Consider the following 19,421-nt stretch of genomic DNA (forward strand, 5'->3'; position numbering starts at 1 on the left):
CTGCCTACATTAGTACTTTAGCTCAGATTAGGAGAGGGTTTCTGAAGCCAATCACTCATTAGTCCTCATCTCCCATGCCTTGTATGTGTGGTGGAGCAGTCACAGAGACACAAACTGGATCTCTTTGGGGATGGTGATTACCAGAAGACACACTCCAAGGGCACATTTTATGCAGTCCAACCACAAAGGGCATCTCTCAAACCACAGGAAAAGGCTACAGCCAGTCTGAAGTAAGGCCTCTTGAAATGTTAGTATGGATACCAGCTCCTTAGCAGAAACTCTTTAAATCTGCAAGTCTGCTCCTATTGGACATTAATACTTGTCAGTGTGGACATAGCCTAAGTGTGGAGAACATAGACTAAAATAAGACATGAATATAAGCAACCACATTGTTTTGGTTTCAAAGCACTGTATTAGCAGTTCTCCTCAATCTCACCATGATTGGGTTGCCTTCCAAAGTATGATACTTCAATGCAAGATATTTAAAAACATTAAACATGAGGGAATATGATGGATGTGTTAAAACATTCTTGGCCTGGTTTTACTATAGGCTGGCTTCAACAACTTTTACACTGATTGTTAAGATCCCCCCCAAGAATTACCTTGATGTAGTTTTACAGGACAATAAACCTACTAACTTACTGCTTATAGTGATGCAGTTATTCTCCCTGCTTTTGTCTCAGCCTTTGAAAGAATGTCTCACACCTTATTTGACAGCTTTTTCCCTGCCACAGCTTAGCCAACTCTGTGATCCACAATACCATACATTTTCATGGTTCTTTGTCTGATTCTGGAGAAATACACTTAATAGATGGATGAAATTGTTTGTCTTTACTTCTGGATGTGACAGGGAACTAATAGGATGATTCTCTTGGCTGTGAGAAAGGCACTTCCTGCTAGAATAGAACATTGCTTATTAAGAGTATGACTCATCATGATGCACTTTCACTGAAATACCGCCAAACAACAGACGTGTCAAACTACGTTAAGCTGTTGCCTTGGCAAACCTGATTGAGACGTGCTAGGATTAATACTTTTCCCAAGCCTCATACGCTTTAATATCATGTTTCCTAGTCAAGTGGCAACCAATATTTTTTACCCCCTTATTCATGAGAAGAGGGGTACTTTCTATAATGTGTTACCTGTGGTATGTGGTCAGTTTAGGGAAGAAAGAACCTCCCTAACCTCTGAATCACAGCTGGAAGTTTTTTAAACTAAACTGTCTGACTTTTCACTAAAGTAAATTAAATATTCTCACCTGATCCCTTAAGATGGCTCACTTACGGCCTCTGCACTGAAGAAGCAGTTATAGGAGACCTAATGAGTGGTAACTTCTTAAATCTCTCTAGCTGCACCAGAATGTCAAGTGAATCATAGCCTTAACATTCATGGCCTGGCCCATAGAACTTGTGACTGCTGTGACATATCCAGGGCCAACCCGTTTGCTGAAAATACCCGTAATCCCTACAGACATTCCTACACAGAATCCCACAAACTTCAGATTCATTACAGCTCTCTTTACTGTCCAAGTCCCTACTAAGCGCACTTAACCACCTCTTACATGAACTGTGTCTTCAGTGGATACATGTTTACAGTGTTGGGGTGGGGGTGGTAGTGTCATATGACATGCTTGTTATTCCAATCATTTTTAATGCTTTTCCTGAATGGCATAACAATGGGTATGCATTACAAGAGTTGGTATAAGCATGAGTGGATTTAGGAAGGCAATATCAAACTCAACGAAAAGGATCTTATCAGTAAGTTGTATAACTCAGTGCTGCAGGTTTTACTCATTCTAAACTCATTTTCTCTTTCCTTCCTCCCCTTCAACATCCAGATGGATGGAAAAAAGAGCATCATAATCCTACAAGTACAGTAAAACAACTGGACAGGTTTCACATGTCATTTTTCCTGTGTCATTATGGACAGCTTCTAGTATGCCAGCTTCTGGGAGGGATACTGGGGAGGAAGTCAAGTCTGATGAGAGTGGAGGACAGGAGAGAGTTATGTTTATTCTTTCACGTAGCTTTGTAGAACTCAAGAGGACGGTAAACATACCGATTATTTGCATGGGTGGCTCCACATCTGTTGTGGCTTCTTCCAACAATGACAGCAGTTTGGCTGATACTTGATGGACCAATTCAATGTTGCTAAACAAGCCATCCACGTCAAAGCGAGCAATCTAGTGGAATACAAATATTAAGCAGCTACTGACAAAGGATAAAGAAGGACATTGTGTATTAGAGACCTTCTCTTGCTATGCCCTAACTGTTCAACACTCCAGGAAGCACCACTTCTGCAAAACCTCATATAAACATCCTCCTTGTGATTTCAAGGACGCATATACAGTTTTCAGATTAGTATAATACGGTTGACGCAGTTAACAAAGGGTATGTTATCAAGTGCTTTTAACCTTTATTTTGAACTATCCCTAATCTGAAAGTGTTTACCTGGGAAGGAAATAAATATTATCGTCTGAATAAAGAAAAGATCCTTAGCTGGCTTTGAAATGTTTGTTTACTTTCCCACTGAGAAAAACAATAGTTGACAATGGGTTTTATTGCCTGATTACCACTCACTAACAGAGGCTGTTACATAAACTCAGACCTTGGCACTTTGGTGCCAGCTAACAGGTACAATGACTTCTAGAAAGCCAGTATGATTTTAAGTTAGTTGTCCTATAAATCCAAGAATACAATCAAGATCATATAATTTCCACTAAAACAAACACATTTACCATTTTGCGTATTGATATAACCTAACGAGCTTCCTACAGAGCCTAGGCACACAACATGGACTTCAATGAACTGTATCAATTTATACCAACAGAAAATTTGGTACTGTGTCCCTACTCATTTTAGAGGAAGTAAAAAATTTCCAGGACACATATTTTTCGTTGCACAGCAGGGCAATAGTTACTATCTGGGGACAACTGGAGATAGCCAGCGGTAATTTGCTAATATTGAGAACAAAGACAAGACCACTTTCATCATCCATATTAATACCCTCAAAACCTACCTCTCCATTTGGAACAGAATTGCTGATTTACATAGCAGCTTAGCAGATGCCAGAAGGATCAAATTGCATGCTATTGTAACAGAACCAGAAAAATACTTCCAATACTAATGCAGTTAATTTCTTTAGAAATATTATAGGGGCTAAAACATACTTTATCCATTTGGAAATGTGAAACAAATTCATTGTTAGGCCAATTTTCTAAAAGCTATCCTTCTCTAAACACATTACAAACTTTCAATATGGTAGTTTATCTGAGAACTAGCCTTAAAACCATATGACATTCTTAAAAACCTTTCAAAAATGCAGACATTATTACATTAAGAGAGTTATAATCTCTACATTACTTTTCCTGTATACATCTAGCACAGGACTTCTGACCTGCTCCCCAGAACAATGTCTACATATATCCAAACTATGCTGTGCATGGACACTTACACAGGTTAACACAAAATGAATGGTTTCAGTTGACTGAAAATGAGCAAAAGAATACAGCACATTTGTCAAAAATCTCAAGTTCAGCCAGGCAATACTCTTGTTCAGTGCTGGCCAGGCTGGGGAGGGAGTCAAGTGGAGACTACTAAGTAGATGAACAAGTGAGGAGGAAGAAGTCAAGAACTCCTTAAAGTTATGTCATCAGAGGCCAGCTCTTCTGAAAATGGGTTATTCTTCCGAAAATGGGTTGGAACAAATTCCGACAGAGTTTTAGGAATGAAAAAAAGGTCCTGCAGGAGTTTAAACAGCACAGAGTTCAGCTGACCACAGCGTTTCCCAAAGAGGCATTGTCAATGTCATCTAAAGACACTTTGGCCTCTGCACCTGTATTTTATCACCAGTTTCATAAGAAACTCTACATAAAGAGAACCTGGGTTAAAGTCTATTTAAAATTATTTTTATTCCATATTTGCAGCAGATATAATTAGTGTAGCCTCTCTGAATGCTATATTTCAGGCCCCAAAAATACAAATCTTTCTCTTCACAATCTCTTCTATTCCCAGCTTTCAGCTTCACCATTTTCCTACAAATTGAAATACTGTTGAGGAAAAGGTGCTCTTTGAAGTCTCAGCTAAAAAAGAAAATGGCTATCATTGGCCTAATGAGATCTTTTGCCTGAAAGATAGTTTATGAGCCTTCCTTCTTAAATGTACCTTTTCCATGTAGAGTGCAAATTTCCCAAGTGCTCGATGGCCTCTCAAGCATGGTGTTTATCCACCACAGCTGTCTGAAAGGATGGATAAAGTTATCCTAACAACTGAATTTAAACTTGATGCAGAGGTTCATTCCATTCCAGTTTCTATTGTAGAAAAAATCTTGGTTTTATTAGTTGTTGCTGCTTTTCGAGGTACCGGTAAAGGTCTGCCAGGGCATGTAAGAAAAGTTATAACTACAGAGCGGTACGGAGAGCTGGAAGCTGCTGTTGCAGCCCACAGGAAGGTATATAGCATCCAAGCTGGCCTCTGGGCGAGTACCTCAATGCAGGCTTTATGCAAGGGCAGCACAAGTGTCAGGAGCATATCTGACCTTCCTCTCTCCTCACCAGAGCCCTGACATATCACTTTGTGGAGCGCCAGCTCCAGCACCACGTCACTCTCGTGCTGGCACTTGTGTTTGCATTAAGACTGTCCAAAAGAACGTGGGTGAGTTGAGACCTTGACATCACTGCCTTGTCCTCCACCCCCAGCACTCACCTGCTTGTTTCTCAGGGGCTGAATCACTTCCTTGATGCAAAGGTCCAAGTTGCTGATATAGTCTTTCTCCGTCTGCATGAGTTCTGCGATGATTTTCACCCTCTTGGCCATCATGCGTCTACTGACTTGTTCTTCATCCTCCTGTGGCGAGGTGGCCACCTGTGGGGTCATTTTTTCTGTTTAAAAGAGAGAGAAATTCATAAGAGTGCACAAAGCTTGCCCTGCACAACCATGGGTGGGGAAACATATCTGGTGCCTGCTGGAAATTCCCAAATCACCATGGAGAGCAGGAAAAGAAGCATAAGAAGTGGCAAACCCAAATCAGACTGAGTGTCATTCCATCTCCTTCCTCTAAAAGTGGACATGGATTTGGGGAAGGAAACTGCCCCTTTGGCATTAAGAGGATAACCCATCACCAGCTCCCCCAGCTTAGATGTTATGTATTGGGCAGAAATTTTCTGTGGAGCCCAGGAAAGCCTGATCTTTGTTACACTGAAATTCAAGGATAGCTGATGCCCTTCTACTCCTTTGAAAACACAGTCTTGGTCTGACATCTATTATGATTTGGAGGACGGGAAAAATATGTTCTGTGAAAGAAAAAGGCTGCCTACCATAAAAAAGCTTCACAATAATAACTTTTGTTTCGTACAGTGTAACATTGAGTCTATTCATGGGAAATTGAGGGCAGCAAGTACTGGAAGACAAACTTTCAAATGAAGGCAATGTTAGTAACAATAATGATGAATCCTCTAATTCTGTTTAAAAATAATTAAAGGACAATATGAGAAAACCTTTAATGATCAATAACAAACGTTTCTTGGAACAACAGAGATCATTGAGATCAGGACATTCTTAACTGTTTTTTAATACTTAGCACCTAGAATATCTGATTTGTTTCAAACACATGAAAATGCAAGCTAGTTTTCTACAGATGGGTAATTTACATACACTACAGGACCTACACACAACCTACTTATCTGTAATGATGGTTTTCCCATTTTCTGGTTTGTAAGCCAACCTGCAGAGATCCATGTCAGGTCTAAAAAGGGCACTGAGTTTTATCTCTGTACGTTGACAATCTAATCTGTATTTTTCATGAGGAAACACACATACACACACAAAACCAAAACATTAAAAAAAAAAGTGAAATACTTCAGAGGCTATTCTGGTGTTTTTCTGCTAGCCACAAGATGGTGCAGAGTACCAACAAAGATGCACATATCATTAGTTGCTCAAGTCTGCATTACCCAGGTCGAGCTTTGACTACATGGGCTTTTATCACTCAGCGGCAAAGGATGGGAATCTCCGCTGAGGATCAGACTGCTACACCTTTGTGTCAACTTCTTGTAGGGAGTGGAACGAATAATGAGGAAACAGCAAGCAGTATCAGGTGCTTTGCTCACTGACAGCCAATACTGCAGTTGTTTGAACTGATGGTCGAGGGTGAGGTCATGAGCACTCAAGTGAGCATTGAACAGCATGAGCTCACCAGTACAACACCGGCCAAGGCTGTAGATGATAACCTGGAGCTGGACTTGTGGGAAAGCCAATCAGCTTTCAGGACAGAGAGCCTCGAGCCATCTTCCGACAAGAGGTGTAAAATATAATAAATCCAATGTATCATCTTCCTTTCTACAATTATGCTGACCACTGATATTCAGAAAAGACAGGTTTGTTATTAATGCTTCTCTCACCAGGTTTTGTAGTGAGACTGATGTGACCACAGTTCTTTTCAAATAGCTGCTCTGAGACTGCATCTCTATCTCTATACCACTAGTTTTAAACAGTGAGGACAAAGAACCCAAAGAAACTGGGGCAGGGGCGGGCTGATTTTTTTAAAACCTTTTTGTGTTTAGATGTACTTTTCAGGTCTGAGTTTTTAGCCTTGAAGTCTGTATATAATAGGCATGAACAGTTTGTCCTCAGACAATAAAATGGAAACATGAAGAGGATGTCTCCCCTCCACAAGGTCTTGGATATCAAAAGAATTTTAAGCTGAATTTTGCCCCAGTGAGTCTGTGCTGGTGTGAGTGCATGAACTGCACAGGAGCTTGTGCTGCTGCAGAGCTCATACACCAAAGGTGCTGTGTGCTGGATAAAACAAACTCTGCCCTTACGTTAGTGAGGAGAGCAAAACTGGTACCAGTATCACTTCACAGCTCCCTCTGAGAAAGTTTCTGCTAGGGTTGCAGAATGAGACCACCTTGCCTGCTGCTGATGTGCTAAACCAGCAGATACTTTTTCCTCCAAAACCTCATAGTATGTAACCACACTTATAAATTCACAAGGAACCACGTGAACAATACATTTCTATTCCAGTTCTGCACCAAAATCAGGACTTTTCTTGAGATTGGCTGCATGCATGTAGCTGTATGTGAGAGTTTGGGGCAGCTCCTGAGAAAGTGCAGAGAGAACCAGACATCCTGGAAGATCTCAGATTGCTCTCTGATACGGAACCGTTATGGTATCAGATGGAATTTTAAGGTAAGCACGAGATGGTGTACAAAAGAACTTTCTAATCTCTTATTCTGGTGACAGGGGAGGGCATGTGACTTCAGGCTGGAAGTCACAATCCCTTGAGAGGCTGTTCTTTCAGTTTATGCCATTAGATCTCCCTGATCAAATTTGATTCTTGAATTATGTCAGGGCTCATCTATTATCTTTATTGCATGATAGATAATAATGTGAGGAAAGAAAAGCTATCCTCAACAGGAAGAAATAATCATGACAAATATCAGTTAGATGCTGTTTCCTTATAGAAAACATGTTTTTTAATAAATGTTTCCTTTTGTTAAATGTAATATAATTTTCCATTTTCACTCAATATGTTCAGTTTTTCATTTCAGGCATATCTGTCTCTACAGAATGCAACAGCAAGATCCTGAAGTGATGATTACAGCCCAAACGTATGATTTCATGTTCAGCTGATTGCTTTTGACCAGTTTGAGAACATTAGTATCTTGCTGAAATCCTTGTGGAGTAAGTGAAAGTTTAATGAATGCGCAAACAGCAAGTGCATATCTGGAATATAAGCACATTCATTTCTACCTGGTAATGTGTACCAGCCCTGGAACAGTTGAAGAGAGAGGATTAGCAGGAAGAGATATCACTGAGGATTAACTATTACATTAAGAATTTGACTCATTTGTCCTTAGAGATTCCAGGTTGAGAAAAATGAAAAAATAGTCCATTGAATGATATATTAAACAGTCGCACCTTAAGCCCAGTTTACAAAAAACTAGGTGGCACTTTTAGTAGGCATAAAAATAAAAAGTAGAATGCAATGTTTGAATTGTTGCTCTGTGATGTCAGCTATCTGCAGGAGTCACCTTTCTGGAGGACTTTGCTTTGGAGAGGAAGGTGATGCCTTTGGTTTTTCCAGCTGCACATTGAAGTACATGGCTTTAAGTTGCACTCAACAAGAGGTTCACTATGTGATGGCATGAACAAAGCAGCCACATGTCTTACAAAAGCAGTTTCTTGCAAGTGTGAAGTCTAAAGATATCCCCCAGATGGAGACATGCCACAATGCAGCGAGAGCATGGAGGAACAGAGCTTGCTATGTGCAAATGCAGCAGCCCTTCTCTAGGCTCAGAGGAGGTACTGGCAGACTCACAGCAAGTGACTGAAGGAACAGCCATAGGAGGTTTGCAAGACCTATGCATGCAAATTTCCCTGGTTTCCACACCTAGAGAGTGAGAAGCTTCGAGAGGTCTTCTCTATCCATCCTTCCAGGTAAGATGGTCTGGTTGGGTATTACATCCACCCTTGGGGAGGGAACCCAGGTTTCTCCCTATCGAATGCTTCCCATGTGGAAATGATGGTACTGGCACAAAATACAAGAATTAATATGGTGATGTCAGTGAATGGAGTGACTAACAGGCCTTTCCATTCCTTAGGCAGCATTCGGAGGATGCCACACTTGCACCGCACAGATATGGGGATTTTACCTGGCACAAGGGAGTGGTGAAGGCACAAGTTATCAACGTATAACAAACAAATTATAGCATTACTGTGTTTCCACGTGTAAAGCATGGGGCTCGTATCACCCTGGATAAAGTTATTCGTCTGTGAAAGCAAGTCCTCAGATAGCCTGTACCCTCAGATAACCTAACTATTACACACAGGAATGTACACCGGCTTTTATCAGCTGGATTTGGGAATGAAATGCAGGCAGCCAAGTTTAGAGACTGCTGCTGTGGTAGTTTTCCTCTCCCTCCTCACACCATCTCTCCATCTCTGCCCTCTACACCCCTGCTTCTGCTGGAGATGCTGGGAAGGCTGCGGGCCACAGGGACACTGGGATCCTTGGAAGTGAGGGAGCCTGAAATAGGACAAGCAGTAGGGAAGGATGAAGTGTCCCACTGTGCACAACAGAAGTGCATCACATGAGCCAACACACAAGGAATTTTACTTCAGATGCCCCTCCCCTTGTGAGGGATCACTTCATAAGGGATGTCCTTACAGTTTCGCACTGGAGTTGTTACAGTGCAAACACGGTGTGAATTACACTGCTGAACTCTAAGTTGGGCATTGAAATAGGAAAGGACTGGGAGAGGTTTGTGGAAAACCTCTTTTTTTTCTGACTCAGAGAGGTATATAACAGCAGCATTGTTCAGAAACAGGTTTGTTGTGTACAGGCTGTGAGCTACACATGCAAAAAGCCCCTTTTCTGAACCCAGCAAGAAAGCACTGCAGGACCAGAATGACCTTGCACCTGTATTCCTGGGCAACAGGTTTGCTTATAAAATCTGCATCAGAGACTTCCTTGCAATTAGGTCATTTGATCTTTGATCATTTTTCTGTTCCATAAAGTACAGAAAATATTTACATTCAATGCGCAGGTTCTTTCTTCAATTCCTTGACAGCAGACTGCTTTAATTATGTGTGTGCTGACAGGACTACAGAGAGCTCCCATGTGACCAGTGTGGAAGGGAAGAAAGCTTATCATCAGGTGACAGAAGAATGCCCTCATTGTTAGTGCCAATACTTACAAATAAACCTTTCCAGTGTGTCATATACCAGCACAAATATACCACTCCTGCAGCACTGAGCTAGTATGTTAATAAAGTAAGAACTGAGGAAGGGTTATATCTGAACCTCTTCCCCTGGGACACACATGCCTCAAGATTTGGGGTGGATTAGGTGTACAAGCTGTGAGCTGTGTGGCCCACAATGCAAAGTATCCCAATTAATAAAATGTTTGATAATATGCTCAGAGGAGGATCCGTAAGCCTCCTTGGGTCCTAGTCTTCACTCCTTTACCCAGGCTGCTGTTACTAGTTATGCTGTGGTAGCTCCTAAGAGTCCTGAGCCACACGGCATGGCTTATTGTGCTAAGTGCTGTGCAAACACAGTGGCACAAAATGGATTCTGCTCTGAAAAGATGAGCTCATTTCCTAGTTTGACTGCCACTGCAATAAGTTCAAGGAATAACTCCAGCTTTATTGCAGAGTAAGTTAGCAGAATAAGATTCTCCAAGCTCAAATTTGCATGGGAGAAAATAAAAGTATTTGTTAGATCATGACTTCTCATCACAGGGCACAAGGGAGTATTTTCATTGAACCATCTCCTGCGCTTCAGGAAATAATCCGGACTTTTACTCCTTACTGTACTTTAGTAAACCAGCTGCTCCAAAGATCATTGGATGCATACATTTTGCAGTGAAATAGGATATTTCATTATCTACATTGCAATCCATAGAAAATTAATCGGTAAGTACAGCACAAAGCAAATAAGGAACTGAAAAGAGGCACAGAGGATCTTTACTTCTAGTGGGAGGTACCAGAAGCTGAGTGCATGAGCAGCCCTTGCAGGAAGGAGTGGTGAGCTCTGCAAGCAGGGAGGAGGATGGGATGGAGAAAGTTGCCCGGCTCGAGAAGGAGCAAAGGGGGATGAGTTGCCTCTGACTGGGCTTTTGTATACCAAGGGATAGCACCTTTTCAGGAATTTGTATAATTTCACAGGTTTCTGCATCATTTCTGGAGTTGGTTATTTCTCATAACTACATTAGACACAGAAAACACATGGCATTCTGGATTCAGATACAAGCTCTGAGGCAGTATACTATGATAGCTGTGTGATTTGAATCACTGTCTATTACAGGTATGTCACTGATGCATTTTAAATTGAAATGTGTGTAAATCATTTACCAGGGCAGTTGACCCATACACAGCTACAGTTATAAAGGAGTTAATATGTAATAATCTGTAAGACAAGGAGTATTATCAAGGCAGGCACTGTCTTGCTGAACACTACAAATGTGATCTTTGATTCCTTCAGGAAACCCACCATTTTCTACCGTTCATTTTTCGCAGCAAGCACAAGTTTGGCATATGGCTATTACCAAAAACCAGCAATCTGTCCAAAACCTAACAGACAGTGAACTATGCTTTAAATTCCTTTTTGTGGTCTGCCCTTTTTGTTTATTAGTATCTATCCCCATGGCACATTGTATGTTAATCTGCCCTGATCTTGCAAACATTTATGTGCCAGTAACTACATCAAGCAAACCCCCTTTAACAAAATACATAGGTACTTACAGACTGGAAGCTTTAGATTAATTCAAAGACTGATCCCAACGTTAATATAATACATAAATATTAATATAGCTACTTTTAAAGCTGCTGCTGACGGATTTCCTCTGTAGAAAAGAGAACAACTCTTACCAACTAAACAGCTATAGATAATACATTTGAATATAGAGGTGCTAAATACCACTTCATGCCACTGCTTATGGAGACCAGTTAGTTCTTCATGCCCCTGGAAAATACAAATGTGCAGAATTTTCTAGCGAATGCAGAGCAGAGAAATGCATAGAAATGTCACAGGAGCTCTGTCTTAGCTCTTGTAATACTATTTCTGCATCCACCACAAATGCTAGTAAATATATCTTCCTTAACCCCATTCTTTCCTCTTCAGAAAACAGCTAATGGAAGAAAAAAAATGTATATGGCTCGATCAAGGTATTCCTGGACTCACCTAAGACTGCAACTACAACCTGGGTTCTAAATGCCTGCATGGTTGTATCATCAACCTGACATTTGGTAGCAATCACCTTATTTTCCTCTATCTAAAATGGGTCTGCAGGCATTTGTTTATCTCACAGGATGAGCTGAAATAGAGGCACTAATGCTTGCCAAGCTCCTTGAGAATATAATAGTTACTTTGCATCTTATTTCCTTTTTAAAAAGAGAAAAGTCGGGAGGTGTTGCATGGCCATTCACACCAGATAAGGTATTGAATAGATGTATCTAGTATAGTAATTAACTATGAAAATGCTTTCTTGTATTCTAATGATTCCTTAATTTTAAAGTGAAAAACACTTGCAGAAGTTTTCACCTTTGACAACGCCTTTGTACTTGTGTTTGTAGACTGACAGAGCAAACCACCTGGATTACCCTGGAGATCTGGGTAGTAGGCTCTCTTTCTCACTCTTTATAGAAAACATTTTGGATTCTGCATAAAATAGCAAAACTTCAGTAAAATCCAAGGGCAGAAACTGAATTCTCAGGAGTTTTTATGCTTGTCTTCTTGCTCTCTTGTTTTTGTTTGGGTTTGGTTTGGTTTAAAGGCTTTTATTTGGGGACCTATCTTTCCAACACACTAAGCAGTACTTTGAACATATACTTCAGAGCTGCTGGAAATGGCTATAGGGGACAACAGCCTAGTTCTTACTCAGGGAACCTTTTAAAGCACACAAAGGGCTGGAAGGGCCCTTGAGAGATGTCTTGCCCATGCTTCACCTTGCACAAATGTACTGCAATGCTGAAGTAGGCACTAGGATGTGTAAGGACACCTTGGTTCTCCTGCTCTGCCAAGGTTGCCTGCCACTAGCAGAGGTGAGGGTCCTGAAGCCCCTGACTTTCAGCTGTGGAAACCTGCCCCACTCAGAAAAGATTCCCTTCTGCAGAGTTTGCTGCTGTTGCATCTCTTTCTCTTACACCTCCTTGTCTGTGCTAATACCAACCCCAGCTCTGCAGACTATGTGTTAGAGAACATATTAACAGGAGACTATAGGAGGGAGTGGCAACTAAACACTGAATTTTTCCCGCAATTTGTATGGGAAGCAAGTGTAAATTACCATTTGTTTTTTTCTTTTACAAAGCATTTACCATTCATGGGTGATCAGAAAGTCCTGACCTGGTGATACACAACAGACTACTTGTCACCAACAGAGCCGGGGTTTTCTTAACAGGAATGGAAAACTCAAAAGCTTTGTGCCAACAAAACCACTTCCCCCACCCTGAAGTGAGCTGCTTTGCATTCAAGTACTACTGAGAAAAACGAAGAAAATAAAGGTGTAGGATCATAGCAGCAAGTTAGGTCCGGGATCCGTGATCGTTATCAGATTCAGGCACATCTAGCTCAGGAAAATTTGATCCAGGTCAGGCCTTGGCACACAGCTGCATTTCTTTCTATGGCAACTGTAAATACACTTCATGGGAATTTCTACTGCCTTTGTATTTTCACTCTGAGGACAGGCAACCTCTAATCCAATATAAAGCCTGCAGGTACCTTGTTAACCCATCATCGTTTTTCTTGAACAAAAGGAAGCAAGTGGAGTGAGCCGATACCGGACCAGTGCTTTGCAATATGTGGCCGCGGCAGTCTCAGCTGGTGGTAGGAGCTGTAAAGCTGGATTTACCGTCTCCTTGGAATGCTGCCATAAACATAACCTCACATTCTGCCATGACTTCCTAGGCTTCCCCACCTCCTTTGCTTCAGATTTTAAACAGGAGACATTCATGGCATGAATACAGCCATCATGAGACAGAAAGATCTCACACTTTTTGCTGGATACTGCTCTGATAACCTTGACCTCACCTGGACAACCCCGTTCACGAGTTACAAACTGTTTTGGTAGGACGTTTGCCAGGAGCTTGCCTGCTCAGCCACAGCAATCCATGCCTGTGCCCTGAAACACCCCCACCAGATCCCTGAAGCACAGGCCTGACTTAACCGAATATTTTTCATCTCCTCATTGATTAGCTATCAAGAGGAGGGAACAGCATAATTGATGAACCGCTCTGTTGTTCTCAGCATATGCAGCCCCCATAGAAAACTTATTATTTTCAGGCTTATTACTTTATTTTCTGCTTTTGTTGTCTTTCTGAAGCAATGCTACTTCCTAATTAAGTGCATCAAAACCACAATACAAGTATTTTTCTATTTTATTTCCCCATAAAGGATTATGGTCGCAAGAGTAACTGTCACTAGGTAGTTATATGACTATTAGTAATACACACAGCATAATAATACTCAAACCCTGCATTTGTGATGGGACCCTGTTGTTAAAAGACCCTGGAAACCCACAGGAATTCATTGGTTCGTGTTCCAGAGCACTCTCAGAAATAGCCATTCACATTCTTCATGCTTTTCCTCAATTTGTGGCATCACATTTAATTTTTGATTGACAAGCCCAATACTGGCATACTTTACTACAATTTGTAGTCCAGATGCAATCTGGTTATTTGAAAAGAAACCCTCTCCATAATGGTATAATTTGAATCAGTATATCCATCCAAACATGTATTTGGACATACTTAGTTCAGGCTTGTACAAACCATGCAGCAGATAAACACATTATAAATCCTGATATTTTTAACTGAGAAAAAAAATGTCCTTGATGCGTCTATCGACTTGGCATAAAATCCACTTGGTACAACAGCCAACGACAGATAGGACAGAGGCATTCTATTTTCACATAACAGTTTGTGCTGCAAATGCATTCTGGTGATGAACGAGAAAGATCTTGGTTGCATATGCGTTTTGCAGAACTCAGCAAAACCTTGGATTATATTTTGTGTCCTGTCTACACAACACTATTTAGAAAAATTAGGGGAAACATTTCCCACCCTGGAGGTGAGGGGCAAACGTGAGAGGGGCCATTGCTTATTCCGACTGTGAGTGCATGGGAGCAGAGATGACCATTTCCTTCTTTATCTCAAGGCTGCAGCCTGGAGGGCACTGAGATACCACCCCAGTTCAGAGCATCCCTAGCAGCAGAGCACCAAACAGGCTTCCCCAGTACCTTGTAATTTCTGGCTGTACTCTGTCCTGTCGGACTGACTCCTCCTCAAGGTGCCATGGTCCCCGGCGGTGGTGGTGCTCTCCACCACGGGCTCTGTCCTCCTCCTCTCCCCCATGTACAGCTTGTTCCTCAGCAGGGCCAAATTCCTCTTCCTTCCCCCCACGCCTTCCTTCCCCGGACAGTCCATGCTCGCCACGAACAGCCTTGCTTGGTGGTGGTGGTGGTGGCAGGGTGGGCAACAGCTTGATTTTCAGGGAGGTGAACTCACCGCCCAGGTGAAGGCTGGTTGCTTTAGGCTTGGTTTTGGAGCAAGGCTCCCCAGGCTCCGCAGGGCCCCGGGCTCAGCCCTGCCACCTGTGCCGGAGCAGCTCCACCCCCGGGAAGGTGGCGCCCCAGGCAGCGTTTGCATTCACCTGCCTTGTGTTCAAGCACGCCTGGCGGGGCCGCTTTCAGGGCCAGCCCCAAACCGCAACCATTCACGGATCCTTTCCTGCTTCAGGGCACCCTCCTCGCCCCGCCGCACGGCCGTGGGTGCCGGCACCCCGAAGAGGGAATTGCATCCTTTCTAGCAGAGGGACGCCCGAGTGTGACAGGGCACTGCCACGCTTTCACTGGACCCCTTCCCTCTGTGCACTGCAGGGGCAGTGGGAAGCAGAGGCAAGGCAAATGGGAAGGGGAGGTCAGCCACCACCTTCACCCTCACTCCTGCTTCCCCTGGGCTAATGCCCAACCGGCAGACTGGTCAGGACCCCAAATTGAGTTGCATCTGCCAGTCCCTCGATCCCACTGAGAGGTGTAGCTTTTGGGCTGGAAACTCCGGATCTACAGGTTTGAAAGGAGACCGATCCCTCAGGCCAATGAAGAGAAGGGCTGAGAGGGAGACAAAAGCCCCTCTGGAAGGTGGCAAGCAGTGTGGAGCTGACATTTGTCTCAAACCAGGCTCTGTCCTGCTTTACACTGCACACAGAGAGGCCAGAGCCAAGGCAATGCCTGCCAAGGACCTGTGAAGGTTGCTGTAACAAACCACCGTGCTCTGATGGCTGAGGAACTGGACACCAAAACACCTGCTTGTCATACCTCTGGATCAGCCTCTGGAAGAGATGTTATTATCCTGTCTGTTAGCAATGGCCTCTGGCACACACGTACTGTCTAGTGATCCTCTGTAGCACCAGTCTAATCAAGCTCATGTCAAAACAGCAGGAGTTGCTGGCATCTAAGCTTGGACAGGACTTATCCTGGAAAAAGCCCCAACAGCCATCAGTAGCAATCACTGCTGCTGCTGTGATACCCAACCCTGTGGCCCTCGCTGCCACAGGAAACGCCTGGCGGGAGCCCCGTGGTGCAACCTAATCGGTGTCAGTCTCACACAGTCATTGCCACAGCATCTGCCAGGGGACAAACTAATGTCCCTCTGACAGATGCTGGCAGAGCTTATGGCTTTAGCGCTGCCACACTGTGTCCCTGAAGGACTGTCTAGTAAAAAACAAGTGGCGATGAAACGTAGTAGTGTAACCTCGTTTCCAACTTTTATTTTTCCTTACAAAGCTGGTCCTGTGATGCAACCTCCTGATCAAAGACCTTCATTTCTATTCAGTAGTGAAAGGAAAAGGTTATGAAACTGTTAAGCAATTTACTACGTCAAATTGCAGCACCATGCCAGTGCTGCACAAAGTGTCCAGCCCAAACACAATCTGGCAGAGGAATAAAATGTGAGGGAAATACTTGGAAGACTTTGTGCTCACACAGAGAAGTCACATATTACATAGGCAATTCATGTGTTACATCTTGCCTCCTCTCTGATATTTCCTAAGAAACTCTTTATTCTGCAAGTCAGACCACAAAAGTTCCTTGAAAGGCAGAGCAGTGGTGACAGCAGGGAGAGGCGTAGGCAGGGACAGATTGGTGACATACTTCTGACAAGCATCAAAGCCCCAGCAACAAGTAGTACACAGATTAAGACGTGAGTTGAGGAAAATCAACCACCCCATTTCCTTACACTGGGACTTAGGGAGGAGCTTTTTTTGAAGCAATGGCTTGGCATTCACTGAGGGTGGTAAAACTGGTTTAAACAGTCACCACCCTGATTGCCCCTCTTCCCCAGATGATTTTGTTCCCATTCTTGCTGCAGGGTGTAAACACACGAATTTGAGATGAGATGGAGGAACTGATCTGGCAGAAAACTCCCTCCCTCACCCCTTTTCCTGGGGCTATTTTCCATCTGGATCTGTGTTCCCGATTAGTTCATCACCCAGCTACAAAGAAGTTGTGGCAGCTTGAGGCAGGGGATGACGCAGGATCTGAGCAGCTGTGGGTAGGACTAATGGTTGCTTAAACCAGAGTCACTCAGAGAAGGTATATTCCCCTACCAGGATTTTACAGTGTCATGCATTTCGGAAGACACAGGTCCCATCATTTACATGAGATTTCATTGTATTTATTTAAATTAAGATGGTTTGGGGGAGAACTGAGGAATGTATTTTGGCCGGGTGGAGGTGGAAAAACAAACTTTATTAAAGTCTTGGCTTTGTAGGCTCTGCCACAATATGCAGTGCTACAGCCAAGATAGGATATAGTAAAGTTTGCTCAGGTGTTTATTACCACAGCAACCTACCCACATGCAAAAGTGGTCTTCCTCTTCCTCCTCAACTCAGTCACAGGGTGTGAAAAGGTGTGTCTTCATTCAGCAAGGCAATTATTATGGGGAAAGCCAGCTGTAGTTTGCTGCTGCTGTTGTACTTGCAATAGTTTACCTGGCAGCATTATTTCAGAGGCAGCCAGGAGCCCAGAGCAGGCTTACAAAACAGTTTAGAAACGTACATAAGTACTTTCTGCAAAATTCAAAATACCTTCTCTGTGCCACTCAGCAGGGAAAAGGCTGAAAATAGCATGTCTTCTGTAATATTCCAAATGAAGTGGACACATTCAGGACCAGTGGCTTCCTTATCCCCTCTGAACAGAGGGAGATTTGAGACATGACTTATCCATCGTCACATTAAACCCCATCATTATTTTACACTAGAGGATTGTGCCTGTGCAATCAGCAGGAGAAATATGTAAAAACAATCAGATGTGCATTTGAGTAAGGTACCCCTATAAACTCTTACTAGTGTTTACCAAACTTTATTTGGGCTATAACAAAATGCCACAGAAAGCACAGTAAGAACTGCATGTGATGACTTCAGCTGCCATAGCTGCCATGCACAATAGCATGAACAACCGTCTCTCAATTTCAAGTTATTACCACTCTCTTCTGGCCCCAGTGACAAGCAGTATCAAAGTCAGTAATCCATAAGACAAGAAGGAATATTTGACATCTGTGTGGACAAAATGCTCATTTTACAATTAATGTGAAAATCTCTTTAACCACTCTATGTTGTGCTCATTTAATTCTACAAAGTAAACTGGAATCCAGTTGATGCGAGCACTCACGTAGGAGTCATTTGCATGGAAGCCACCCTGCTTAGGAGACAGAACAGGTGCTGGTGTCAACACAGAAAATATTGGCATCGTGTTCCCAAGCAACTGTATTAGGCACATATAAGAGCTTATTGTTGCATGGTCAGAACTAACCTTTATCTCAGTCCTGAGCTATAAATGAACCAGGAGCGCCATCAAGACTGATGGCCATTAAGTAAGCAAACAATTATTTGTTTTCTTGTAATGCCTCACAGCTGTTACAAGAGATTTCTTTATAACTTAGTATCCCCAAGGATACATGAAAACTGCTGGTGTGGGTTGACTAGGGTGCCTGTTCCCTTAGAGGGGAGGCACAGACCACTGCTGGAGTCCTGTGGCAATAGGACAGGACCGGCATTTTCAAGTTTGTTCACTGCAATGGCCAGCACAGCCACCAAGCGAAAAGACAGTCTCAATCTGCAGCTGCAGGGTGAATTCACCAGCCAGTACCAGTACTGCTCAGGTGAAGAGATAACATTTAACAGGCAGTGGAGAAGCAGAAAGGTACCACGGTACTGTTGCAGAAAGCTGTCCTACCCTCCTCACAGATGGAGCTCAACAGCAAAGAACGCAGGTGTCTCTACAGCTGCCTGCCTCCATACAGAGAAGCCAAAGTGCCTATAAAAGCAAGCCTGTATCTCTTGTCACTCTGCACTAGTCATAGCAAAGATGTCTTCTGAGGGACAAAACTTTTAGGCTTTGATAAGAACAATCATGCGTAAGGCCTACCGAGGACTTTGAGCACTGGAAAGTTGCTGGTACGTACGCCCTACCTGCTTCAACCATACTGGTAAGATAAGAGAGTGACAGGTGGGGATAAAAGCAATAAAAAGAGAAGGCTTAAGGACAGGTAAAACTGGAGTCTACACACTGATTTTTCACAATGAATGAATCAAAATTACTTTGAAATATACATAGAAAAAAACCACTTCAAACACCTTTCAAGAGTACAAAAAGAGAAAAAAGCCTGTCTTGTAGGTGAAAAGTTATTTAGTGTGGCAGTCTCACCTTCACTCTTCCTGTTGATCTTGCCAGACTGGTGATTCCTGTAGAGAAACAGGTCTTTAGAAGTAAGCGCACAGCGATAATTTCTTTTAGCCCCGTCTACAGTATTTCTTGTCTAAATATTTGTAGGAAAAATTCATAAGGTACATGCCTGCCGGGGCTCAGGCTAGGCTGCTGATATTTCTAAGAAGGGATGGCTCAACCTTTCAAGCTGTGCAATCCAT

The 19,421-nt window shown here is 42.8% G+C and overlaps 1 protein-coding gene across 1 annotated transcript in view; it reads right to left on the bottom strand.

Moving 5' to 3' along the window:
- ARHGEF38 (Rho guanine nucleotide exchange factor 38) overlaps positions 1-14,923 on the bottom strand; it is a 35,621-nt gene extending 20,698 nt beyond the window's left edge. Inside the window, exons 1-3 of the mRNA XM_008933273.3 lie at positions 14,737-14,923; positions 4,704-4,879; positions 2,059-2,182 (exon numbers count right to left, since the gene is read on the bottom strand). Of these exons, the coding sequence (XP_008931521.2) occupies positions 2,059-2,182; positions 4,704-4,879; positions 14,737-14,923 (487 nt within the window). The remainder of the gene's footprint in view (positions 1-2,058; positions 2,183-4,703; positions 4,880-14,736) is intronic.
- Between the last annotated feature and the right edge of the window lie 4,498 nt (positions 14,924-19,421).

The sequence above is a fragment of the Manacus vitellinus genome, unplaced genomic scaffold (genome assembly GCF_001715985.3).
Source record: "Manacus vitellinus isolate BGI_N305 unplaced genomic scaffold, ASM171598v3 scaffold_0_pilon, whole genome shotgun sequence".
Lineage (NCBI taxonomy): Eukaryota > Metazoa > Chordata > Aves > Passeriformes > Pipridae > Manacus > Manacus vitellinus.